Source organism: Haliotis rufescens, unplaced genomic scaffold (genome assembly GCF_023055435.1).
Source record: "Haliotis rufescens isolate VD_foot unplaced genomic scaffold, xgHalRufe1.0.p SCAF_18, whole genome shotgun sequence".
Classification (NCBI taxonomy): domain Eukaryota; kingdom Metazoa; phylum Mollusca; class Gastropoda; order Lepetellida; family Haliotidae; genus Haliotis; species Haliotis rufescens.
In genome coordinates, this window is record NW_025963868.1 from 8,125,639 (window position 1) to 8,153,374 (window position 27,736).

The window sequence follows — 27,736 nt, forward strand, 5'->3', positions numbered from 1 at the left end:
TATTGCTAAAAGCGGTGTAGGTGTAAAACCATACTCACTCACTAACTTTTTCTATGATATGGACTTAATTTGGCTGTCGAGACTGTGTAACGTCTGTCATCAATGAAACGGAGTTAATGTATCATGGTTCAAAAGTCGTAGGCAATGTTGTGGAACCTACAGACATAAAAACATAACAAAACATATTGATAAAAAACAATTAAAAAAACATAATTATATATCCTTTTTCAGGGTTCTTTATTTCCTATGCATGTTTATTAAAATTGCAAGCGATTGATAACAGACTCGGTTAGGACCCCATGAAACTTTGGAAAGTCGTGTACCATGCACTCTTGAGATCAACTCGCGACGGACTATGAGACTTGCCGACACGTCAATATCACCTGGTAAAATAATTAAAACAAATTAAAAAATGATAGAAAACAGCTGTTCGATTGAGCTGAGGTTAAGTCCGAAAAAGCGTACGTTTTTTGCTTCAAAGCGGGCTATAAAGGATATTTTCTGCCTCTCATTAATCAACGTGAAGCCTGTCTTGTTCATGGCGGGGTGTAAGGCATACATTCTCCCGCTGAGACATGTATGTCCCACCAAGGCGGGATACTTAGTATTTTATCAAGATCACGTGGACCATTCAAATTAAATCATTCGGACATGGAGGTATGGTAAAAATAGTTACACGATACATTTTACACAATACAATGTTTTGTTGAAGAGAAAAAGCAGGGGTGTTATCTACGTGTGGGCATACCTTCGTAACTCTCTATTGGACAGTTACTCAAGGGAGAGTTTCTCGGGCATTCCCCTCTCATAAAATATCCTCGTTTTACCAAATCACCAATAATCTTTCCCCATCAATGCTGCAAGTTTTTGGTTATGTGGTTTGTAGAATCTGTCCAGGATGAAACGTGTCCACGGCATCATGTCCCCAATTGTCTGGTCAGTCTGTTCCTGATTGGCTGCGGCGATTCTGTGCAGATTGGAATCAAACAGAGCATCTGGAAGGAAATAGTAACATCGAGTCAGGATGGAGACTAATACAGATGGTTCTGCTTCAGAGCTTCGTTCATATCTCAACATACAATCTGAAATAATTTATCGTACCATCTTACCATGAGGTGAGGTGAGGTAAGGTGATTTACATCGGTAAAAGCACTTACAAAGAAACGGGAATTGTTTGTGTGTCGCTGATTGTACGTGTATACCGGTTTTAAAGTCCTCTTTAACATGAATACCCCTTTCCCAACGGGTAGCCTGTTGGTCAGTCTGTATCGAGGCATGGAGTGCTAGGGACGTGTTCTAGCCAGTGACCAACGCGTCGCCTGTTGGTAGGTCTGTATTGAGGCATGGAGTCCCAGGGGCGTGTTCTAACCAGGGACCAACGGGTCCGCCTTCAGTAGGTTTGTATCGAGGCATGGAGTCCCAGGGGCGTATTCTAACCAGGGACTCACGGGTCGCCTGTTGGTAAGTCTGTATCGAGGCATGGAGTGCCAGGGGCGTGTTCTAACCAGGGACCTCACGGAGCGGTCTTTAGTAGGTCTGTATCGAGGCATGGAGTCCCAGGGGCGTGTTCTAACCAGGGACCAACGGGTCGGCTTTCAGTAGGTTTGTATCGAGGCATGGAGTCCCAGGAGCGTGTTCTAACCAGGGACCAACGTGTCGGCCTTTGGTAGGTCTGTTTCGAGGCATGGAGTGCTAGGGGCGTGTTCTAACCAGGGACCTCACGGGGCGGTCTTTAGTAGGTCTGTATCGAGGCATGGAGTCCCAGGGGCGTGTTCTAACCAGGGACCAACGGGTCGGCCTTCAGTAGGTTTTAATCGAGGCATGGAGTCCCAGGGGCGTGTTCTAACCAGGGACTCACGGGTCCGCCTTTAGTAGGTTTGTATCGAGGCATGGAGTCCCAGGGGCGTGTTCGTACCAGGGACCAACGGGTCGGCCTTTGGTAGGTCTGTATGGAGGCAAGGAGTCCCAGGGGCGTGTTCTAACCAGGGACCAAAGGGTCGGCCTTTGGTAGGTCTGTATCGAGGCATGGAGTCCCAGGGGCGTGTTCTAACCAGGGACCAACGGGTCCGCCTTCAGTAGGTCTGTATCGAGGCATGGAGTCCCAGGGGCGTGTTCTAACCAGGTACTCATGAGTCGCCTGTTGGTAAGTCTGTATCGAGGCATGGAGGGCTAGGGGCGTGTTCTAACCAGGGACTCACGGGTCCGCCTTGAGTAGGTTTGTATCGAGGCATGGAGTCCCAGGGGCGTGTTCTAACCAGGGACCAAAGGGTCGGCCTTTGGTAGGTCTGTATTGAGGCATGGAGTCCCAGGGGCGTGTTCTAACCAGGGACCAACGGGTCCGCCTTCAGTAGGTTTGTATCGAGGCATGGAGTCCCAGGGGCGTATTCTAACCAGGGACTCACGGGTCGCCTGTTGGTAAGTCTGTATCGAGGCATGGAGTCCCAGGGGCGTGTTCTAACCAGGGACCAACGGGTCCGCCTTCAGTAGGTTTGTATCGAGGCATGGAGTCCCAGGGGCGTGTTCTAACCAGGTACTCATGAGTCGCCTGTTGGTAAGTCTGTATCGAGGCATGGAGGGCTAGGGGCGTGTTCTAACCAGGGACTCACGGGTCCGCCTTGAGTAGGTTTGTATCGAGGCATGGAGTCCCAGGGGCGTGTTCTAACCAGGGACCAAAGGGTCGGCCTTTGGTAGGTCTGTATTGAGGCATGGAGTCCCAGGGGCGTGTTCTAACCAGGGACCAACGGGTCCGCCTTGAGTAGGTTTGTATCGAGGCATGGAGTCCCAGGGGCGTGTTCTAACCAGGGACCAACGGGTCGGCCTTTGGTAGGTCTGTATTGAGGCATGGAGTCCCAGGGGCGTGTTCTAACCAGGGACCAACGGGTCCGCCTTCAGTAGGTTTGTATCGAGGCATGGAGTCCCAGGGGCGTATTCTAACCAGGGACTCACGGGTCGCCTGTTGGTAAGTCTGTATCGAGGCATGGAGTCCCAGGGGCGTGTTCTAACCAGGGACCAACGGGTCCGCCTTCAGTAGGTCTGTATCGAGGCATGGAGTCCCAGGGGCGTGTTCTAACCAGGTACTCATGAGTCGCCTGTTGGTAAGTCTGTATCGAGGCATGGAGGGCTAGGGGCGTGTTCTAACCAGGGACTCACGGGTCCGCCTTGAGTAGGTTTGTATCGAGGCATGGAGTCCCAGGGGCGTGTTCTAACCAGGGACCAAAGGGTCGGCCTTTGGTAGGTCTGTATTGAGGCATGGAGTCCCAGGGGCGTGTTCTAACCAGGGACCAACGGGTCCGCCTTCAGTAGGTTTGTATCGAGGCATGGAGTCCCAGGGGCGTATTCTAACCAGGGACTCACGGGTCGCCTGTTGGTAAGTCTGTATCGAGGCATGGAGTCCCAGGGGCGTGTTCTAACCAGGGACCAACGGGTCCGCCTTCAGTAGGTTTGTATCGAGGCATGGAGTCCCAGGGGCGTGTTCTAACCAGGTACTCATGAGTCGCCTGTTGGTAAGTCTGTATCGAGGCATGGAGTGCTAGGGGCGTGTTCTAACCAGGGACTCACGGGTCCGCCTTGAGTAGGTTTGTATCGAGGCATGGAGTCCCAGGGGCGTGTTCTAACCAGGGACCAAAGGGTCGGCCTTTGGTAGGTCTGTATTGAGGCATGGAGTCCCAGGGGCGTGTTCTAACCAGGGACCAACGGGTCCGCCTTCAGTAGGTTTGTATCGAGGCATGGAGTCCCAGGGGCGTATTCTAACCAGGGACTCACGGGTCGCCTGTTGGTAAGTCTGTATCGAGGCATGGAGTCCCAGGGGCGTGTTCTAACCAGGGACCAACGGGTCCGCCTTCAGTAGGTTTGTATCGAGGCATGGAGTCCCAGGGGCGTGTTCTAACCAGGGACCAACGGGTCCGCCTTTGGTAGGTCTGTATCGAGGCATGGAGTCCCAGGGGCGTGTTCTAACCAGGGACCAACGTGTCGGCCTTTGGTAGGTCTGTATTAAAGGCATGGAGTCCCAGGGGCGTGTTCTAACCAGGGACCAACGGGTCGGCCTTTGGTAGATCTGTATTGAGGCATGGAGTCCCACCGGCGTGTTCTAACCAGGGACCAACGGGTCGGCCTTTAGTAGGTCTGTATTGAGGCATGGAGTCCCAGGGGCGTGTTCTAACCAGGGACCAACGGGTCGGCCTTTAGTAGGTCTGTATTGTGGCATGGAGTCCCAGGGGCGTGATCTAACCAGGGACCAACGGGTCCGCCTTCAGTAGGTTTGAATCGAGGCATGGAGTCCCAGGAGCGTGTTCTAACCAGGGACCAACGGGTCCGCCTTCAGTAGGTCTGTATCGAGGCATGGAGTCCCAGGGGCGTGTTCTAACCAGGGACCAACGGGTCCGCCTTCAGTAGGTCTGTATCGAGGCATGGAGTCCCAGGGGCGTGTTCTAACCAGGGACCAACGTGTCGGCCTTTGGTAGGTCTGTATTGAGGCATGGAGTCCCACCGGCGTGTTCTAACCAGGGACCAACGGGTCCGCCTTTAATAGGTTTGCATCGAGGCATGGAGTCCCAGGGGCGTGTTCTTACCAGGGACCAACGGGTCTGCTTTTAGTAGGTTTGTATCGAGGCATGGAGTGCTCGGGACCCATTGTTATCTGATCCCCCACTCGGTAGGAAAGCTCTCAGGTCTAGACTCTCCTACATTAAATAGCGGTGAAGAAATAAGATAAACAATTAACTCACTTAAATCCAGGAATTTGAAGATTTCTGCAAGATGTTTTGCTTTATTACTCGTGTAGTCTTCAAACGTATGGACGTGGATCTGTTTACTAGGGAACACTTTCCTCCAGTCCCAAAGGAACACGTGGTAGATTCCTCGCCGAAGATCGATCTGGCGAAACAAGATAAGTTTTAATTATCAAAGAAAACATATAGGCGGATGTGTGTGTGTGAGAGAGAGAGAGAGAGAGAGAGAGAGAGAGAGAGAGAGAGAGAGAGAGAGAGAGAGAGAGAGAGAGAGAGAGAGAGAGAGAGAGAGAGAGATATTGTCTGTGTGGCTGTGTGTTTTTTGCATGTTTGTGTGTCTGTGTATCTGTGTGTATCTCTCTGTATGTGCGTATGTATTGTGTATCTGTTTGTGTGACTGAGTGTGTGTCTGTGTCTGTATTTACGTACGTGTGTGTGTACGTGCGTACATGTGTGTGTGTGGTGGTATGTGAATATCATGTGCTAGCGAGCGAGAATGTTTTACAGACGCTTTAGCAAAATTCCATGAGGGGAATCGAACCCAAGCATTCGGCGGGAAAATAATGATTCGGTGGAAACACCAGGAACACGTACCTCTTCTGTCAGGGAATCAGCGATGGTGTAGTTGTAACAACATCCCCGGAGGGACTGCGACGCCAGACAGTCGACGAAGGAAACGATCTCTCTGTTGACCAGGTCGTGGAAGTCTTGTTGTGACGCCACCCTTCCTAATTTAGCCGACTTAGAGATGTAATAGGAGTAGAGTCTGAAACAAAGGTTCCCCCATTTTATCTCTCATAGTCTCTAAGCGCCTCCCAGTGTCTCTCAGTGTTCCTCATGGTATCCTTTGTCTGTTTATACCGCAATTCTTGTTTATAACAATGTTATTAAAGTACTGTATATAGGATTTGCTGGAACAAATGCTTTTTAACCGTTAAAAGAAACCAGAATATTTCACAGAAGCAAAAATAATTATAATAAGAAGAAGAAGAAGAATAATAAGAATAAGAATAATAATAGAAATAATAACAATAAAGTTAAACAGAAGGCTTTTTGTTTGCTGCTCAGGACCAGTCACTTCCAACTCGAAACCGTGTATATAATATGAAATGTAGATCATGCAATGAATTTAATGAGACTGTCCAACACATTGTCGGTGGATGCCCAGCTTTGGCACAAACACACTAACTTAAGCGACATGATGATATAGCTCGATCATTTTATTACCGTCTTTGCCTGTGGTTTAGACACAGATCCATCCATGGTACGATCCGGAACGTGTCGAGGGCGTCATGGAAAATGATAAATACAAAATTCTTTTGAATAGGCCCGAATACAGCCTCAGATCTATCCAGGCCAACAAACCTGATCTTGTCCTGTTTGATAAAACCAATGAAATCATTTATATCATTGAATTTTTCGGTCTCTTTTCGACACTTATGTGATTGACAAGATTCAGGAAAAACATGGCAAATATGCAGACCTCGCTTTCGAAATGTCACGCTTGCGTCCCAAGTACTAAATTGTCCGACTCCCCATTGTTCTCGGTGCCCTAGGTTTGGTACCTCCCAATCTGTTGACTGACATTGGGGAAGTACCCGGGTTTGCTACCAGGAATAAAGCCCTTCTGACAATCTGGGTAATGCAGAAGGCTGCAGTGTTGGTGAGTCTTCACATTCTCCGAAAAGTTGTGGCAGGGTTCGACAAGGCAGCGCTTCCTGGGAGAAGTCCCATTCGCTGTCTGGGCTGCGTGTAGAGGGGGCAAGGGCCCTAAGCTGATGATGAGCCTAACAAGCCTGACTGTGCCAGGATCACCCAAACACTCTTTGCTGCATTTTTTATTTTAATCTGTACATAATAATAATAATGATAACAATAATAGCGTAGTTATAAAACACCTATCAAATCCACACAAAAATAATCCATTGGAGATACCTTTAGATGGACATCTAAGAAAATGACAATTGTCGCTGCATTTATTTTGTCAACAAAGCGAACCTCGCTTTCGAAAAGGCACGCTTGCATCCTAAGTACCAAGTTGTCCGACTCCGAAATGTTCTCGGTGCCTTAGGTTTGGTACCTCCTAATCAGTTGACTGACATTGGGGTAGTACCCGGGATTGCTATAAAGAATAAAGCCCTTCTGACAATCTGGGTAATGCAAGAGGCTGCAGTGTTTGGGAGTCTTCACATTCTCCGAAAAATTCTGGGTGGGTTCGACTAGGCAGCGCTTCCTGGGAGAAGTCCCATTCGCTGTCTCGGATGCGTGTAGTGGGGGCAATGCCCTGAGCTGATGATGAGCCTAGCAAGCCTGAATGTGCCAGGATCACCCAAACCCTCTTTGCTGTATTTTTTTAATTTTAATCTGTACATGATAATAATGATAACAATAATAGTGTAGTTATAAAACACCTATCTAATCCACAAAAAACTAATCCATTGGAGATACCTTTAGATTGACATCTAACAAAAATAACAAAAATGACGCTGCATTTATTTTGGCAACACTGCTCCCATAATGCATGTTGCATTACACACAGCCATAATCATGAAACACGACTTTACAGATGAACGGAAAGCACCCGTAGGTAAAAGTAATCTTGTGATTGTTTTGGCAAGCCGGATCCGTTGTCTGGGGTTTATTGTTGGATGTGAGCTCGTTTTCGAGACGAACAAGAAAACTGGTGATTATCATAAGAACATGAATGGTGATGTGTTCACAGATTAATTGAAACATCAGCTACTGCCCAATCGAAACAACATCAGTGTCATTGTCCTGGAAAAAGCCAGTTTTCATAATGTCCGGGAACAGGATACTGTCGTGTGTATGGAGTCATGAGTAATCTGAAGTGAGGTGGGGTTAAATGGGGTTTAACGTCGCGTCCAAGATTATTTCACTTATATAGCGACGTGCATGTACGTGTGTGTGTTTCTGTGGCTGCTTGTACTAGTCCGGAGTGATGCCGATTTATAGTGCTAGCTGACTGAAATACCATGCCGCAGTTTAACATGAATATCCCACTCAGACACAGTATACTGACTCCGAGCCGACCAGTCCTTGTTTTAGCCCCTTAATGCCGAGCGCCAGACAGGGTAACAACAAGTACCATCTTTTAACGTCAAGCCCGAAGTGATGCAGGTCTCAGACGTTTACCACTTCGGTGAAACCCACGAGCACGGGTATGGAGCTGACAAACCTAGAAACATAATCGGGGCGAACCGGGATTCGAACCCACAACCATAGGTTTCTGGCGTGTCCAAGGGACGCAACTCTGCACAGCGAATCGCGGGACCCGTGCCCCCCAGTAGATAAGAAATGGCCTAGGTTGGAGCCAAGAGAAGAGAAGATCTGGCCTCTGTTGCACCGTCTCCATCTAAATTCGTTGGGGAATGTCTGGCAATGGGTGGGGAAGAACTGGCCTCGCCGAACCCTCCCCGGGGAAGAAACTGGCCAGGGAGATGTTACAACGGTGTGAGATATAGTGTGTGTTTGCGTCTGTTTGTGTGTGTGCACCGTGTTATTGGACTCTACCTGTCTGTGGGGTTCCTGAGTGACAGGATGATCTTGGCCCCAGGGTTCAGATGATGGATGATGTCAGCATTGGTCACACATGGTTCGGTACACCCTTCGTTGCCAGGCAACATATCCCAAAAGTCGTTATAGGAGAAATATCCTGGCGTGGCATCTCCTGCACAATAATATGTATAACTTATAGTTACTTTTTTCAAAGATATTCCTATCAAACGTAGTGTTGCTAAAACTGATGAAAAATACAACGTATCATATATCAACATGATTTTTGTGATTATTAAAGAAGTGAACCGTGATGCTTATTTGAGATCACCACAACAGTTGTTATGCACTATGTACTCACAATAGGACAGTTGTTATGCACTATGTACTAACAATAGAAGAGTTGTTATGCACTACATGTATGTACTAACAACAGGACAGTTGTTATGCACTATGTACTCACAATAGAAGAGTTGTTATGCACTATGTACTCACAATAGAAGAGTTGTAATGCACTATGTACTCACAATAGAAGAGTTGTTATGCACTATGTACTAACAATAGGACAGTTGTTATGCACTATGTACTAACAATAGGACAGTTGTTATGCACTATGTACTCACAATAGGACAGTTGTTATGCACTATGTACTCACAATAGGACAGTTGTTATGCACTATGTACTAACAACAAGACAGTTGTTATGCACTATGTACTAACAACAGGACAGTTGTTATGCACTATGTACTCACAATAGGACAGTTGTTATGCACTATGTACTAACAATAGGACAGTTGTTATGCACTATGTACTAACAATAGGACAGTTGTTATGCACTATGTACTCACAATAGGACAGTTGTTCTGCACTATGTTCTCACAATAGGACAGTTGTTATGCACTATGTTCTCACAATAGGACAGTTGTTATGCACTATGTACTAACAATAGGACAGTTGTTATGCACTATGTACTAACAACAGGACAGTTGTAATGCACTATGTACTAACAACAGGACAGTTGTTATGCACTATGTACTCACAATAGGACATTTGTTATGCACTATGTACTAACAATAGGACATTTGTTATGCACTATGTACTAACAACAGGACAGTTGTTATGCACTATGTACTAACAACAGGACAGTTGTTATGCACTATGTACTCACAATAGGACAGTTGTTTTGCACTATGTACTACACCAAGACAATTGTTATGCACTATGTTCTCACAATAGGACAGTTGTTATGCACTATGTACTAACAACAAGGCAGTTGTTATGCACTATGTACTCACAATAGGACAGTTGTTATGCACTTTGTACTCACAATAGGAGAGTTGTTATGCACTATGTACTAACAACAAGACAGTTGCTGTGCACTATGTTCTCACAATAGGACAGTTGTTATGCACTATGTACTAACAATAGGACAGTTGTTATGCACTATGTACTAACAACAGGACAGTTGTTATGCACTATGTACTAACAACAGGACAGTTGTTATGCACTATGTACTCACAATAGGACAGTTGTTATGCACTATGTACTAACAACAAGACAGTTGTTATGCACTATGTACTAACAACAAGACAGTTGTTATGCACTATGTACTCACAATAGGAGAGTTGTTATACACTCTGTATATATGAAAAGGAGTGTTGTTATGCACTGTGTATCTTTCCATATGAGTGTTGTTATACACTCTGTATATATGAATAGGAGAGTTGTTATGCACTATGTATCTTTCCATATGAGTGTTGTTATACACTCTGTATCTATCAATAAGGAAGTTGTCATGGACTATGTATCCATCAATAGCAAAGTTGGCAGATCTTGATGAATGACAATTCACGACCGGTTTTGTAAATTAGTAGTTTTGGATCTTAATCGCCAAGCCCCGAACATAGATGGGAAATGAAGGATTTTGAAAAAAGAGTGAGTGAGTGAGTGAGTGAGTATGGTTTTTACGCCGCTTTTAGCAATATTCCAGCAATATCACGGCGGGGGACACCAGATATGGGCTTCACACATTGAACCCATGTCGGGAATCGAACCCGGGTCTTGGCGTGACGAGCGAACGCTTTAACCACTAGGCTACCCGACCGCCCCTTGATAAAAGAGAAGAATTACTTGAGCGATTATTGATCCACAATTGAAATATCATTCTTAAACATGCATACCGACTCAAGATGAGCATTCCGACACGTTATGAACTTGTTGTACAAGTATAGTTTTGGAGACGTTTTGCTCCATATGGCGATTGTATATGTTGACTTATTTATTGAACAAGGCCGTTAATGTGTTGAAGTGCAGATATTGAAGAATGATTACGCAGCATCTGCTAAGTTAGATTTTTTTCATAGACATGTTAAAATAAAAATGTTTTGTATTCACAATATGATTTATCCAAGGGCTTAAGCTGAAGTAGATGCTCTGTTCATACATCAATGCGAGAAATGGGTTCGACAGTATAATCTTAAACTTAGTTGAAGATTGTTTCCACTTTGTGTTGTGGTAGTAGTAGAATAAGAATTCCACTTTTGCCTCCATTCTTAAACAGATTTAAGAGGGAGCAGTTTACCGAACTCTTATTGTGTCCATCCAAACCAGCAACATATTATGATGCTACTCTCCAGCTCAAATCCGTCTTTACTTTACAGTAAACATATAAAAAACGTTGTTCTTTATTCTAAGTTGTAATACTGTCCATCACTGTACAACTTAAAACTCTCTCTCTCTCTCTCTCTCTCTCTCTCTCTCTCTCTCTCTCTCTCTCTCTCTCTCTCTCTCTCTCTCTCTCTCTCTATATATATATATATATATAAACATGTGTGTGTGTGTGTGTGTGTGTGTGTGTGTGTGTGTGTGTGTGTGTGTGCGTGTGTGCCTTATTACTGAATACATGCTGCAATACAGTAGGATAATCGTTGTTTAACTGTCTATATATATATGAATTATGTATGTCAGTAGATGATGAAGCAGTTATAACCTTTGAATTTGGATTCAAGAGTAAATGGTCAATGCTGCGAGCTCAAAATGCAATGTATCTAGCAACACGAGAGTTGCTGTAAACGGTTTGTGCTACGAGCTTACCTATGATGCACAATGTATCTAGCAACACCAGAATGTTTGTAAACGGTTTGTGCTACGAGCTTACCTGTGATGTGAAATGTATCTAGCAACACGATATTTGCTGTAAACGGTTTGTCCTACGAGCTTACCTGTGATGTACAATGTATCTAGCAACACCAGAATGTTAACTTTGCAAACGGTTTGTGCTACGAGCTTGCCTATGATGTCAAATGTATCTAGCAACACCAGAATGTTTGTAAACGGTTTGTCCTACGAGCTTGTCTATGATGTCCAATGTATCTAGCAACACCAGAGTGTTTGTTCACGGTTTGTGCTACGAGCTTACCTGTGATGTACAATGTATCTAGCAACACATGGGTGTTTGTAAACGGTTTGTCCTACGAGCTTGCCTATGATTTCCAACGTATTAGCACCACTAGAGTGTTTGTAAACGGTTTGTCCTACGAGCTTGCCTATGATGTCCAATGTATCTAGCAACACCAGAGTGTTTGTAAACGGTTTGTCCCACGAGCTTACCTATGATGTCCAATGTGTCTAGCAACACATAAGTGTTTGTAAACGGTTTGTCCTACGAGCTTACCTATGATGTCCAATGTATCTAGCAACACCAGAATGTTTGTAAACGGTTTGTCCCACGAGCTTGCCTATGATGTCCAATGTATCTAGCAACACATGAATGTTTGTAAACGGTTTGTGCTTCGAGCTTGCCTATGATGTCCAATGTATCTAGCAACACCAGAGTGTTTGTAAACGGTTTGTCCTACGAGCTTGCCCATGATGTCCAATGTATCTAGCAACACAAAAATGTTTGTAAACGGTGTGTCCTCCGAGCTTGCCTGTGATGTCGAATGTATCTAGCAACACATGAGTGTTTGTAAACGGTTTGTCCTACGAGCTTGCCCATGATGTCCAATGTTTCTAGCAACACAAGAATGTTTGTAAACGGTTTGTGCTACGAGCTTGCCTATGATGTCCAATATATCTAGCAACACAAGAATGTTTTTACACGGTTTGTGCTACGAGCTTACCTATGATGTCCAATATATCTAGCAACACAAGAATGTTTTTACACGGTTTGTCTTACGAGCTTGCCTATGATGTCCAATGTTTCTAGCAACACAAGAATGTTTGTAAACGGTTTGTGCTACGAACCTACCTGTGATGTCCAATGTTTCTAGCAACACATGAGTGTTTGTACACGGTTTGTCCTACGAGCTTGCCCATGATGTCCAATGTATCTAGCAACACAAGAATGTTTGTTCACGGTTTGTGCTACGAGCTTGCCTATGATGTCCAATGTATCTAGCAACAGCAGTGTGTTCGCAAACGGTTTGTCCTACGAGCTTGTCTATGATTTCCAATGTTTTAGCACCACTAGAGTGTTTGTGAACGGTTTGTGCTACCAGCTTGCCTATGATGTCCAATGTATCTAGCAACACATGAGTGTTTGTAAACGGTTTGTGCTACGAGCTTGCCCATGATGTCCAATGTATCTAGCAACACAAGAATATTTGTTCATGGTTTGTCCTACCAGCTTGCCTATGATGTCCAATGTATCTAGCAACACCAGAGTGTTTGTAAACGGTTTGTGCTACGAGCTTGCCTATGATGTCCAATGTATCTAGCAACACCAGAGTGTTTGTAAACGGTTTGTCCTACGAGCTTGCCCATGATGTCCAATGTATCTAGCAACACAAAAATGTTTGTAAACGGTTTGTGCTACGAGCTTGCCCATGATGTCCAATGTATCTAGCAACACAAGAATGTTTGTTCATGGTTTGTGCTACGAGATTGCCTATGATGTCCAATGTATCTAGCAACACATGAGTGTTTGTAAACGGTTTGTCCTACGAGCTTGCCCATGATGTCCAATGTATCTAGCAACACAAAAAATGTTTGTAAACGGTTTGTCCTCCGAGCTTGCGTGTGATGTCTAATGTATCTAGCAACACATGAGTGTTTGTAAACGGTTTGTCCTACGAGCTTGCCCATGATGTCCAATGTATCTAGCAACACAAAAATGTTTGTAAACGGTTTGTCCTCCGAGCTTGCCTGTGATCATGATGTCCAATGTATCTAGCAACACATGAGTGTTTGTAAACGGTTTGTCCTACGAGCTTGCCCATGAGGTCCAATGTTTCTAGCAACACAAGAATGTTTGTACACGGTTTGTGCTACGAGATTGCCTATGATGTCAAATATATCTAGCAACACAAGAATGTTTGTTCACGGTTTGTGCTTCGAGCTTGCCTATGATGTCCAATGTATCTAGGAAGACCTGAGCTGTTGTAAACGGTTTGTGCTACGAGCTTGCCTTTCATGTAAAATGTATCTAGCAAAACCAGTTTAGTTGTAAGTGCTACAAGCTTTCCTATGATGTAAAATGCGTTTGCAACACCAGATTTGTTTTAAGCGGTTTTTGCTAGGAGCCCTGCCCATGATGTCCACTGCATCTAGCAGCACCATATTTGTTGTAAACGGTTTGTCCTTCGAGCTTGCCTATGATTTACAATGCATCTAGCAACACGAGAGCTGTTGTAAACCATCATATACAAGAGCTCACCTGTCGAAACGTGGGTTTTTGTAAACAAGCTTGTGTATCGCGACACACGTTTCTCTTACCGGTGATGTAAGGGTCCACACTCTGTTTGTAGTTTCTCTGTATGAAGTTGGCGCTGATCTGCAGCAGATTCAGATGCGTCTCGAAGGAGGAACAGGATTCGACTGAGAAAAAAAATCGACAGGAATTGAAATCTGATCCATAAGATCTTTATTGGAGTTACAGTTAATATTGAAATTATTCTCTGCAACATTTATATAACAACCATTAAAACTATGTACAACCATATATTCTTTTCCAAACACAAATATTTGAATATTTCTGGGTAAGATTTTTTAAATATATTTACAAAGGGTACAGTCTTTTTGACGATATTTTTACCCAAACAGATAGTGAGTTTTTTGGCTTGACTCCGCTTTGAATGATATTCCAGTCATGTCAGGGACGGATAAATGTGGTAGGAAGCCCGAAGTGAGGTATTTCTGAGACTTGGGTATACTGATGAAAAAACTTGAAACAACATCAGGGCGAATCTGAATCTTGAACCCATGACCAGAGGTCTCCGGCACCCCTTGCATAAAATATGGAAAGTTTTCTTATATAGGGTGTTTGAGAATAAGACGCAATTTATTGTCCTACAATAGTAGCAGCAACAGATGAGGTAACATCTTCACTACATCTGATTGCGATTGACGTGTGTGGGCACTCATGTGGTATAGACTAGCAGAACAGAAGGTTATTGGCCAGAGTCCGCTAGTAATGGATTTCTAAAACGAATGGGAGTGTTGGATTATGGCTGAAGGTGGCACAACATACATACCACTGATGTCAATATATTGTACACATACCCCACTATGGTAGGACTGGAACATCGCCTAATCAATGTCCCGACATGGGTACAATGTGTGAAGCCCATTTCTGGTGTCCCCGACCTTGATATTGCTGGAATATTGCTAAAAGCGGCATACATCCATACTCACTCACACACTCCCTTACCAATACTCGGTCTAGTTAATACACACACGGACATACCTAGCTGTGATATAACTGGAACATCGCCAAACTCGCGCAAGTCAGTACATATGGATATTCCCGGATACGATATGACTGGAATATCTTCAGCCGGTTGTCACTCTAGTCAATACACACATAGGCATAAACAGACGTGATATGAAGGGAACACGGGACAACTCGCTCTGGACAACACACATTTAAACGTACTTAGTCGTGTTCGGGACAACCATTCTGTCTCCGTCATAGTGTGGGGGGCAACGTGGGGGTGTCTTGTCAGTTTGTTGAACAGGTCGGTGGTCCCACTCTCGCCCTGCCCTATGATGTAAAAGGAGGGGAGGCAACGCAGCACCCCAGTCTCCCCCATCTCCGCCATGGGTCCCCTGCTTGGCTCCATGGCCCAAGGGCAGTGGTTCGGTGTGACGTTGTGCACCCACCAACAGTGGCTGGTAAACTCCAACAGAGGCCGTGGTACTTGCTGTGGAAAATAACGTCATCGTGTTATCGCGGAATATTGCAGTGTTGACCTTACTCACCAACTCACTCGCTATCAGATATACGTCCGCGTCCGAGGGGTTGGGAAACAATCGCATACTTTACACAGTTTTGATTAATGGAGACATTCGCTCCCAATGTGTCGTTAAACCATATCTGCTCGAAGTTGCTTACATAACCAGAGATGACCATTGTTTACTTTGAAGGATATGTGTGTTTAATAACCGAGGTGTTTCAAACTTATGTTGTCGTTTTCTGTTAAGATGAGACACGTGGTGAGACCGATAGAGCTGTTGCTGGATTGTCCGGCCTGGCGTTGCTGTATTGTCGTGTTTGCTATCGTTGGATTGTCTGGTCTGCCGTCGCTGGATTGTCTGGTCTGCCATAGCTACATTGCCAGGTGTGCTGTCGTTGGATTGTCTGGCCTGCTGTCGCTGGAATGGCGAGTCTGCTGACGTTGAATTTTGTGGTCTGCTGTCGCTCGATTGTTTCGTCTGCTGTCGCTGGATTGTCTGGTCTTCTGTCGCAGGATTGTCTGGTCTTCTGTCGCTAGATTGTCTGGGGTTCTGTCGCTGGATTGTCTGGTCTTCTGTCGCTACATTGTCAAGTGTGCTGTCTTTGGATTATCTGGTCTTCTATCGCTGGATTGCCTGGTCTGCTGACGTTGAATTTTGTGGTCTGCTGTCGCTAGATGGTCTCATCTGCTGTCGCTGGATTGTCTGGTCTTCTGTCGCTGGATTATCTGGTCTTCTGTCGCTGGATTGTCTCGTCAGCTGACGCTGGATTGTCTTGTGTTTTGTCGCCGGATGTCTGGCGTTCTGTCGCCAGTTTGTCTGGTCTTCAGTCGCTGGATTGTCTGGCCTTCTGTCGCTGGATTGTCTAGTCTGCTGTCGTTGAATTTTGTGGCCTGCTGTCGCTCGATTGTCTCGTCTGCTGTCCATGAGTGTCCCGTCTGCTGTCGCTGGATTGTCTTGTTTTCAGTCGCTGGATTGTCCGGTCTGCTGTCGCTAGATTGTCTGGTCTTCAGTCGCTGGATTGTCCGGTCTGCTGTCGCTAGATTGTCTGGTCTTCAGTCGCTGGATTGTCTGGTCTGCTGTCGCTAGATTGTCTGGTCTCCAGTCGCTGGATTGTCCGGTCTGCTGTCGCTAGATTGTCTGGTCTTCAGTCGCTGGATTGTCTGGTCTGCTGTCGCTAGATTGTCTGGTCTCCAGTCGCTGGATTGTCCGGTCTGCTGTCGCTGGATTGTCTGGTCTGCTGTCGCTAGATTGTCTGGTCTCCAGTCGCTGGATTGTCCGGTCTGCTGTCGCTAGATTGTCTGGTCTTCTGTCGCTGGATTGTCTGGTCTTCAGTCGCTAGATTGTCTGGTCTTCTGTCGCTAGATTGTCTGGTCTTCAGTCGCTGGATTGTCTGGTCTTCTGTCGCTGGATTGTCTGGTCTTCTGTCGCTGGATTGTCTGGTCTTCAGTCGCTAGATTGTCTGGTCTTCTGTCGCTGGATTGTCTGGTCTTCTGTCGCTGGATTGTCTTGTCTTCTGTCGCTGGATTGTCTAGTCTTCTGTCGCTGGATTGTCTAGTCTGCTGTCGTTGAATTTTGTGGCCTACTGTCGCTAGATTGTCTCGTCTGCTGTCCATGAGTGTCCCGTCTGCTGTCGCTGGATTGTCTGGTCTTCAGTCGCTGGATTGTCCGGTCTGCTGTCGCTAGATTGTCTGGCTGTTGTTGCTGGATTGTCTTGTCTGTTATCACTGGAATGTCTTGTCTGCTGTCGGTAGATTGTCTTCCCTATTATCACTGGATTCTCTAGTATTTTGTCGCTGGACTGTCAAGTTTGTTGTCGCTGGATTATCTAGCCTGTTATCACTGGGTTGTCTCGTCTGCTGTAGCTGTATTGCCTGGTTTGTTGCTACTGGATTGTCTTGTCTGTTATCATTTTAAATGTCTTGTCTGCTGTCAATGGATTGTCTGGTCTGTTTTTTTCTGGATTATGTGGTCGGAGTTTGATTGTTTGCTGAACCAGTCGTGCAGAGGGGCTGTTGCTGTGCGGCGTTGGGCAGCACACACTTACTTCAATGCAAATTGTGCACGGGTGCTACCTGTGGAGTATGACATGCTTACTCTTTCCGCGAAAAGCTGGTGCCATCATTACTTTTCAGTGAACAATTCATGCGATATTCATCACTAGTTTTTATGTTGCGCTCGGTGGAATCTGTTGCAGCAGATGGTTGAGACTGTTTGTTCGCAGGCGTTGACGTTTTGTGTATTCAGACCAATAGATAAGACATTGAATCATACAATAGTAAGTGTTATCGATCCGATGAACCAATTCGATAAATTTGGTATCACGATCTGCTTAATATGCAAATGAGATCGCCTGAAAGGAGCTACTTTCAGGTTCCATATGTCAGTGCGATGCCTTCTTTCTCAATAGGCTGTTGCATCACGCCCCTAATATGCTTAGACATGGCTCCCCCAATGTGGCGTAGAAACATAAGTCTGTATGATAAATTTGGCAGTTCACTCAACATCGTATTCATTCGTTTACTCTGATGCTTCATTGAATGAAATTGCAAAACAAACATACCTTTTTCTTTTAATGGCAGTATATGATAAGGAGAGTATACCTCGTGTGTACTTCTGTTTCGTAAATATCATATATTAGGAATAAAATGTGTGTATTATGCTCGGCAAAGGATCGCAAAATACAACTTTTGTCACTTATGTTCAAAAAACACATTGATCAATAAACTGTATATATGAAACCACGGTGGGCTCCATGTTGGCCTGTGAGATTACATATGGGCTCCCCCGGGTTAGATTCCTGACATGGGTACAAAGTGTGAAGCCCATTTCTGGTGTCCCCCGCCGTGACATTGCTGGAATATTGCTAAAAGCGGCGTAAAACCATACTCACTCACTCACCTATGGGCTCCACTCATCACTAAAATCTTCATAACATCCTTCGAAGAATCAGCCCTCTCCACAGTACCATTCCAACCCCTCTGCTGGTACCGGAAAGTAGACGACACATTCACGTCAGCCCAACAGAACGACCCCATAGAGCTCCTCAAACATCTCAACGCCCAGCACCAGAGAATCCAGTCCACCATGGACACCTTCCTTTCCTAGACGTGTCCCTCCAAACCACAGATGATGGACTAAGAACATCAGAGTACTGCAAGCCCACACATACAGACCCGTACATCTACTAAACTCCTGCTCGCTCGCTCGCTCACTCACTCACTCACTCACTCACTCACTCACTCACTCACTCACTCACTCACCCTAGTCACGGACTCCCCCTATCTCTTAGTTTGTCAGTAAGTTACGGACTCCCCCTATCTCTTAGTTTGTCAGTAAGTTACGGACTCCCCCTATCTCTTAGTTTGTCAGTAAGTTACGGACTCCCCCAATCTCTTAGTTTGTCAGTAAGCTACGGACTCCCCCTATCTCTTAGTTTGTCAGTAAGTAACGGACTCCCCCAATCTCTTAGTTTGTCAGTAAGTTACGGACTCCCTCTATCTCTTAGTTTGTCAGTAAGTTACGGACTCCCCCAATCTCTTAGTTTGTCAGTAAGCCACGGACTCCCCCTATCTCTTAGTTTGTCAGTAAGTTACGGACTCCCCCTATCTCTTAGTTTGTCAGCAAGATACGGACTCCCCCAATCTCTTAGTTTGTCAGTAAGATACGGACTCCCCCTATCTCTTAGTTTGTCAGTAAGCTACGGACTCCCCCTATCTCTTAGTTTGTCAGTAAGTTACGGACTCCCCCAATCTCTTAGTTTGTCAGTAAGCTACGGACTCCCCCTATCTCTTAGTTTGTCAGTAAGTTACGGACTCCCCCAATCTCTTAGTTTGTCAGTATGCTACGGACTCCCCCTATCTCTTAGTTTGTCAGTAAGATACGGACTCCCCCAATCTCTTAGTTTGTCAGTAAGCTACGGATTCCCCCTATCTCTTAGTTTGTCAGTAAGTTACGGACTCCCCCAATCTCTTAGTTTGTCATTAAGTTACGGACTCCCCCTATCTCTTAGTTTGTCAGTAAGTTACGGACTCCCCCAATCTCTTAGTTTGTCAGTAAGATACGGACTCCCCCTATCTCTTAGTTTGTCAGTAAGTTACGGACTCCCCCTATCTCTTAGTTTGTCAGCAAGATACGGACTCCCCCTATCTCTTAGTTTGTCAGTAAGCTACGGACTCCCCCTATCTCTTAGTTTGTCAGTAAGCTACGGACTCCCCCTATCTCTTAGTATGTCAGTAAGTTACGGACTCCCCCAATCTCTTAGTTTGTCAGTAAGCTACGGACTCCCCCTTTCTCTTAGTTTGTCAGTAAGTTACGGACTCCCCCAATCTCTTAGTTTGTCAGTAAGCTACGGACTCCCCCAATCTCTTAGTTTGTCAGTAAGATACGGACTCCCCCAATCTCTTAGTTTGTCAGTAAGATACGGACTCCCCCTATCTCTTAGTTTGTCAGTAAGTTTATTTGTATAACATAGCAAGTTGAAGGGGTTAAAATTAGGACGGTTTCTTACATGACAATAAACAAATTGCGAGCGATTCCGTATAATTTGATTGGCTAAGCAGGCAATTATTTTTCTGCGTTTATGTTTCCAATAGGCCTTTCTCACTACCACTCTACTGTTTGCTGATTGACTGTTAACAGAATGGGCGGGGCTTGTGTTGCATAATGGTGTTGTAAGGTGTCACTTATTTGTTACGGATGTCTGCAGATTTGTGTGTGTTAATGATTAAATAAGAAGGCACTCAAGTTAATTTTGTCGACGTAATTATTTATGAGAATTGACTTCAATTTGTGTTTGCGTCTATGGAGCTATGAACGTACATATCGCAATGCGCATTTTGCGTAAATCCACAGTTTGTCCACCGGTATATGCTTTCAGAGCTCCAGAAACATATGGTCGATTCTTAAATTACACAACGATGTATATGTTGGTCCTACATTACATTACTTTGCCAATGATTGAAGACCTCGAACACGGACCACACGTAGCACGGTATAGCAGCTGTCAGTGACTGTTATTTAAGAGATAAACGACTCGTGGTCGTTGTTTATCGTATTATTGTACGATAAAAAACGACCACGACTCGTTTATTTCTTATATGAGATAAAAGCATTAGGTACACGCTGTAAAATATATTTACCCGTATTCAAATAATGATTACTCCTTGAGTAGAATCCGACCGAGGCAATGTCGGACAAGCCCAATTTATGAACAGGTAGGCTAAATTTTGTCTTTCCCGTATATTCACGTCAATTAGCTGTGCCTTTTCTCCCAAAACCGATTGTCATATCGCTCCCACCTTCGGGTGCGATCGTTCGGCCATTGCGTTCATCATCCTCAAATTTACGGCGTCATCAAGTGGTGAGCGCAAATCTCCAGAAATGACGTCATGATGTTTTATTGGGAAATAAACCACGCTTCGTTCTTTATTGTTCTTTGCGATTTATCACGTAGCTTATATCTTATATGACAAGACAGAACACAGTAAGGCGGGGATGTGACACACTTAATGGTTCGTCAGACGGACTGAAGTACAGGGACCTGTTGCCATCTTGAGTTGTGTTTAATGATTAAGCTTAATGCCAAATACCTCATCTCAATGTCCAGTTTCCTCTTATCGGTCTTTTAAAGATCACATGGTTGGAAGGAAATATACTATTTACTCACCAGTTTCATGAGGTCAAGGTCGCGCCACAAGGTCATATTGTGGCGGGCCTGTGCCAGATACCATACCGTTCTCTGGAATGTTACTTCTTCAGGGCGGTATCCCCAGGGATGGGAGGAGTTCCGAGATCGGTTCTGCATGTGTTTAAATAACTCTAACATGTGTTGTCGGTGTGGCACACGGGGTTCCTCCGGTTCGTAAAGGAAGACGATGATCCCAATGCAGGATACGAGCAACACAACTCCAAGACATTTAACCATTTTCCTTATTTTGAACTTCATGCTGGAGCGACAGAAAGTTCATGTATTTACGTCTCTAATGTTACTGTGCTCGGTACCACACATGCGTTTCCATCCACTATATGACACGCGGCAGACGCTTTGTTTCATTGCATCACAGCTGCGAAACTAGATAAAGGGAAGGGAATTCATTGAACAAACTGTAGATGATATCATTTCACCATTGTGGCAAGGCAAAATTTCATTTGAGGTCACATTTATCTCGAAATGATGTTCAGACAGGTGGATGATTTCTGGCATGTTGTAACATCTTCATAACATCTTCATCTTCATTTTTTGTTATATTTACACAATTAAATAGCACAAAGTGACGAAGACACGACGGTATGCAGGAAGTAAGGCATGGACATACGCACCATCTATTTTGCAAACGTACACGGACAATTAAATAGCACAAAGTGACGAAGACATGACGGTATGCAGGAAGTAAGGCATGGACATACGCACCATCTATTTTGCAAACGTACACGGACAATTAAATAGCACAAGGTGACGAAGACACGACGGTATGCAGGAAGTAAGGCATGGACATACGCACCATCTATTTTGCAAACGTACACGGACAATTAAATAGCACAAAGTGACGAAGACACGACGGTATGCAGGAAGTAAGGCATGGACATACGCACCATCTATTTTGCAAACGTACACGGACAATTAAATAGCACAAAGTGACGAAGACACGACGGTATGCAGGAAGTAAGGCATGGACATACGCACCATCTATTTTGCAAACGTACACGGACAATTAAATAGCACAAAGTGACGAAGACACGACGGTATGCAGGAAGTAAGACATGGACATACGCACCATCTATTTTGCAAACGTACACGGACAATTAAATAGCACAAAGTGACGAAGACACGACGGTATGCAGGAAGTAAGGCATGGACATACGCACCATCTATTTTGCAAACGTACCGTTGAACGGCAGGTGAGGGAAACACACCTTCCATTCTGCACACGGATTTTAAAACGATTTGAAACTTGTTATTTCTATATTATACGGTCATTGTGAAAAAACAGTTAGGGACGCAACGCTCTACAGTGAATTGAGGCAACAGCGGCCTACCCATGTCCCTGCTAGAAGGTGTGTGATTTTGTCCAAGGGTATAATAGGCAAACTAACACCACTACCAGTCTCACAACTGAAACTTCCCTGACACGTTGACCATAATGCTGCAACGGCTTAGTGCCAAGCTTTTCAGTCGCAATAGGGGCGGTCGGGTAGCCTAGTGGTTAAAGCGTTCGCTCGTCACGCCGAAGACCCGGGTTCGATTCCCCACATGGGTACAATGTGTGAAGCCCATTTCTGGTGTCCCCCGCCGTGATATTGCTGGAATATTGCTAAAAGCGGCGTAAAACCATACTCACTCACTCACTTCAGTCGCAATATCATTGATCTGTTAACCATGATTGTGTAATCTTGAAAGGTAAACCAGAAAGTTGCTATAACCTGGTCTTGACTGACCACCGTATTGTTGTAATAATCTATATTCATGACATGTGACGATATAATTGCAATAGTCTGGCTTGACAGGAAATCGTACACTAGCATTAGTTTAGTCGAGACATGAAAAAGAAGAGGCAGCCTCACTGGTCTCCTTTAATCATGTGGGTAATTCCGTGAAAGTGGAAAGGCTATTTGATGGCTACTGAACGATATCAGTTCATCGATATGCCTGAAACATAAGTTAAAGGTCCTGGCAAAATTAACTTGTTCTGACTTTGCCAATCCGAGTGAAAAGTCCGATTCGTGTACATAGAGAAACAAATGAACATGAAGGAGTGCACAATTTGTGCCTTTCGAGAACCCTACATCTTGCCAAAATGTCTTTCCCCCAAGTCCAGCATTTCACGTACTTGTGATGACATTTGCTTTCATCTTTGTCATATTGCCCTGAACCTCGGAAGATAGATATGAAAATGTATCTATGGTCACCACGTTTTGTAACAAAATACCCACAGGTCAGGGAAGTCTTTTCCACATGTGTGTGATATGTGATAGTTACAAAGTTGTGAAAAATCAAATGCTTTGACCGAATTGAACATGGATCGTTTCAGAGATAGTAAAAGGTCAGGCAAATCCTTTGAGCTATTAGGAATCCAAATGGTGTTAATTCCACTTGTCTCAAATACCCGAGTAATTGCACTGAGAAGAAGAATTATCTCAAACAATTCTGGTCTATGAGTGGTGTATGATATGACGAAATCACCAGTTAATACGAGGTTGTTCCGAAATTCGAGGAATCCGCACTGTCATTTCTGTAGAATCTTACTTGGCTTGCTCCCGATCTTCGTGTACGTGCGTTTCTTTCACATCAGCTGTAACAACTGGCCTGTTATGCTTTTTCAATTGGTGACATTCTTTATGGTAAAGATGACAAATTAATTTTCTTATGTTAGTTATCTTGTGATATTTGTAAAGAGCACCAAGAGATATGTGATAAAATAAGCCGATATTCTGTATATCTGGCTCAGTTATTGTTTATATCAATACAGCAACCAAATCATATGGTTTTCCATAGGAAAAGGATTGTACCTTATATAACAAAACACTATGCAATAACATGGTGTCATAGATCCATATCTGACGCCAAAATAAGTATCATTGATATATCATGTTCTTTCATTACATATTCGAATTTCCCCCAAGCCACTGATTTGAGATTATAAAAAGTGATAACTATTTTTTTAAAAACACTGGTCATGGTTCGTACACCACATTACAAGGTCTCATAATAAGTACTGATTAATAAGGCAATGTAATTTTTGACAGAGACAACAGCTATTTTTACAATATTTACATCATGGATGCTACTCGTACTTAAATAGATAGAAGATGAAGCAATTCATTTTGTTCTTAGATAATTTATTAATCAATCATCACTGTGAGGTGAGGTGGTGAAATTGGGTTTAACGTCGCGTCCAAGATTATTGCACTTATATAGCGACGTGCATGCACGTGTATGTATGTGTGTGGCTGCTTGTACTAGTCCGGACTGATGCCGATTTATAGTGCTAGCTCACTGAGATACCATGCCGCAGTTTAACATGAATACCCCACTCAGACACAGTATACTGACTCCGAGCCGACCAGTCCTTGTTTTAGCCCCTTAATGCCGAGCACCAGACAGGGTAACAACAAGTACAATCTTTTAACGTCTTTTTGTATGACGCGGCCCGGGATCGAACCCTGGACCTTCCGCTCTCCGGGCGGACGCTCTACCATAAGACCACGGAGGCGGTCTCATCACTGTGAAGTGTATTGTAGGCCTATCGAACTATCTGCGAATAGACAATCTATCTATACCTCTTTTCTTTCTTGGGGTAAGACCATGATGTATGTTTGAGGATATTGAGCACATCGACTCCATAAACGCAAATAAATCAATTCTTATTATCAAATACGTCGAAAATAATAACATCAAAGACTGCTTTATTTAGCTCACGAAAAAATGTAGATAAGAATACGAAATCAATGACATCGTTCAGCACAGTATTGTAACACAAACCCTTGCCGTTCTTATCGACCTATCGCTTTCTATTGGATATTGAAATGGTTTTGCTGCTTTATTTACAGCAGGAAACTGTTGTCTGCTAGTGGATGTGGACTATTTCTTTTGTGCAGTTGTTTGTGGTTCATAGCATAACTTGGAACAAATACGTTGAAAGAGAGTATACATACTCTCACTTTTGCATTGTATTCGTGCAAGTGTCGTGGCATCATAAAAGTATTATGTCGAAGGCATTCATCTCCGCGTCTACTTACGATCTTCAACTTAGTGTTTCACATTAGAGTAGCCCCCCATGGGTTTAAGATGATCTATCGTTTCATATAATCATCTCGAAGAAATCTGGGCTAGTTATTGGCAGACTGCAGCTCGAGAGAACAGTCTGGTCGAATCATCAATGATATATTCATACGTCATCCTAACCAGGTTATAACGTCTTTTGTAACGTTAGATCTCGATAGTGTATATGTGAAATACATGAATTGTGCTTATTCGCTTTTGCTCGTTGAAATACGCTCGTTGTAATAAAACGCTATCTAACGGAGAAGAATGTAATAGTGTATTTTTTACCCACTGAAACTTTGCACATCATCAAGATTCAACGTCGAGAAGCCGACGTTATCAAGTTGCTGTCGCTCGTTTAGAAATACACTCTTTGTAATAAAAAAAAACCGCTTTCTATCGGGGAGACTCGTTTATATATTCATTGTTAATTTCTAAATCGATTTGTATCTGCAGTTTCCGTAGTCCCTGTTAGGCCAGGGACAATGTGTTACAATGAACTTCAGACTTCCACACTTCAGCGGAATGACGCACATATTACAGTTTGTATTCATGAACTCAAACAGTGGGTAAATACAGTGTACACTGGACACCTGTCACAGCGGCGTGTTGCCAGGATGTATATGTTTTGTAATTAATCACTGTTTCTAAATCTAGTCACAATTTTTACTACTGAGTCGAATTCCTTATAAACGGGGCGGTCGGGTAGCCTAATGGTTAAAGCGTTCGCTCGTCACACCAAAGACCTGGACTAAGAACATCAGTGTACTGCAAGCCCACACATACAGACCCGTACATCTACTACAACTCCTACTCGCTCGCTCACTCACTCACTCACTCACTCACTAAGTCACGGACTCCCCCAATTTCTTAGTTTGTCAGTAAGTTACGGACTCCCCCAATCTCTTAGTTTGTCAGTAAGATACAGACTCCCCCAATCTCTTAGTTTGTCAGTAAGATACGGACTCCCCCTATCTCTTAGTTTGTCAGTAAGTTAATTTGTATAACATACCAAGTTAAAGGGGTTGAAATTCGGACGGTTTCTTACATGACAATAAACAAATTGCGAGCGATTCCGTATAATTTGATTGGCTAAGCAGGCAATTATTTTTCTGCGTTTATGTTTCCATAACAGAAAAAATAGGCCTTTCTCACTACCACTCTTCTGTTTCCTGATTGACTGTTAACAGAATGGGCGGGACTTGTGTTGCATAATTGTGTTGTAAGGTGTCACTTATTTTTTACGGATGTCTGCAGATTTGTGTGTGTTAATGATTAAATAAGAAGGCACTCAAGTTAATTTCGTCGACGTAATTATTTATAAGAATTGACTTTAATTTGTGTTTGCGTCTGTGGAGCTATGAACGTACATATCGCAATGCGCATCTTGCGTAAATCCACAGTTTGTCCACCGGTATATGCTTTCAGAGCTCCAGAAACATATGGTCGATTCTTAAATTACACAACGATGTATATGTTGGTCCTACATTACATTACTTTGCCAATGATTGAAGACCTCGAACACGGACCACAGGTAGCACGGTATAGCAGCTGTCAGTGACTGTTATTTAAGAGATAAACGACTCGTGGTCGTTGTTTATCGTATTATTGTACGATAAACAACGACCGCGACTCGTTTATTTCTTATATGAGATAAAAGCATTAGGTACACGCTGTAAAATATATTTACCCGTATTCAAATAATGATTACTCCCTGAGTAGAATCCGACCGAGGCAATGTCGGACAAGCCCAATTTATGAACAGGTAGGCTAAATTTTGTCTTTCCCGTATATTCACGTCAATTAGCTGTGCCTTTTCTCCCAAAACCGATTGTCATATCGCTCCCACCTTCGGGTGCGATCGTTCGGCCATTGCGTTCATCATCCTCAAATTTACGGCGTCATCAAGTGGTGAGCGCAAATCTCCAGAAATGACGTCATGATGTTTTATTGGGAAATAAACCACGCTTCGTTCTTTATTGTTCTTTGCGATTTATCACGTAGCTTATATCTTATATGACAAGACAGAACACAGTAAGGCGGGGATGTGACACACTTAATGGTTCGTCAGACGGACTGAAGTACAGGGACCTGTTGCCATCTTGAGTTGTGTTTAATGATTAAGCTTAATGCCAAATACCTCATCTCAATGTCCAGTTTCCTCTTATCGGTCTTTTAAAGATCACATGGTTGGAAGGAAATATACTATTTACTCACCAGTTTCATGAGATCAAGATCGCGCCACAAGGTCACATTGTAGCGAGCATGTGCCAGATACCATACCGTTCTCTGGAATGTTACTTCTTCAGGGCGGTATCCCCAGAGATGGGAGGAGTTCCGAGATCGGTTCTGCATGTGTTTAAATAACTCTAACATGTGTTGTCGGTGTGGCACACGGGGTTCCTCCGGTTCGTAAAGGAAGACGATGATCCCAATGCAGGATACGAACAACACAACTCCAAGATATTTAACCATTTTCCTTATTTTGAACTTCATGCTGGAGCGACAGAAAGTTCATGTATTTACGTCTCTAATGTTACTGTGCTCGGTACCACACATGT

The 27,736-nt window shown here is 44.0% G+C and overlaps 1 protein-coding gene across 3 annotated transcripts; it reads right to left on the bottom strand.

The window, feature by feature from the left end:
* LOC124149650 (carbohydrate sulfotransferase 15-like) lies at positions 1-27,729 on the bottom strand. 3 transcript variants are annotated; one of them, XR_007221792.1, is made up of 8 exons: positions 27,393-27,729; positions 15,114-15,381; positions 13,955-14,056; positions 8,259-8,415; positions 5,322-5,493; positions 4,725-4,872; positions 749-995; positions 1-383 (listed from the first exon to the last, which is right to left on the bottom strand). XR_007221792.1 is itself a non-coding variant. In XM_048398037.1 (7 exons), exons 1-7 carry the CDS (start codon positions 27,669-27,671, stop codon positions 832-834), a joined length of 1,290 nt encoding a protein of 429 aa, XP_048253994.1. In that variant the 5' UTR covers positions 27,672-27,729; the 3' UTR covers positions 1-831. The 3 variants fall into 3 exon arrangements, 2 of the variants coding, with proteins under 2 accessions (XP_048253994.1, XP_048253995.1); XM_048398037.1 differs by having other exon boundaries at positions 1-995; XM_048398038.1 differs by lacking the exon at positions 27,393-27,729 and adding an exon at positions 21,081-21,422 and having other exon boundaries at positions 1-995.
* Positions 27,730-27,736: the final 7 nt, after the last annotated feature.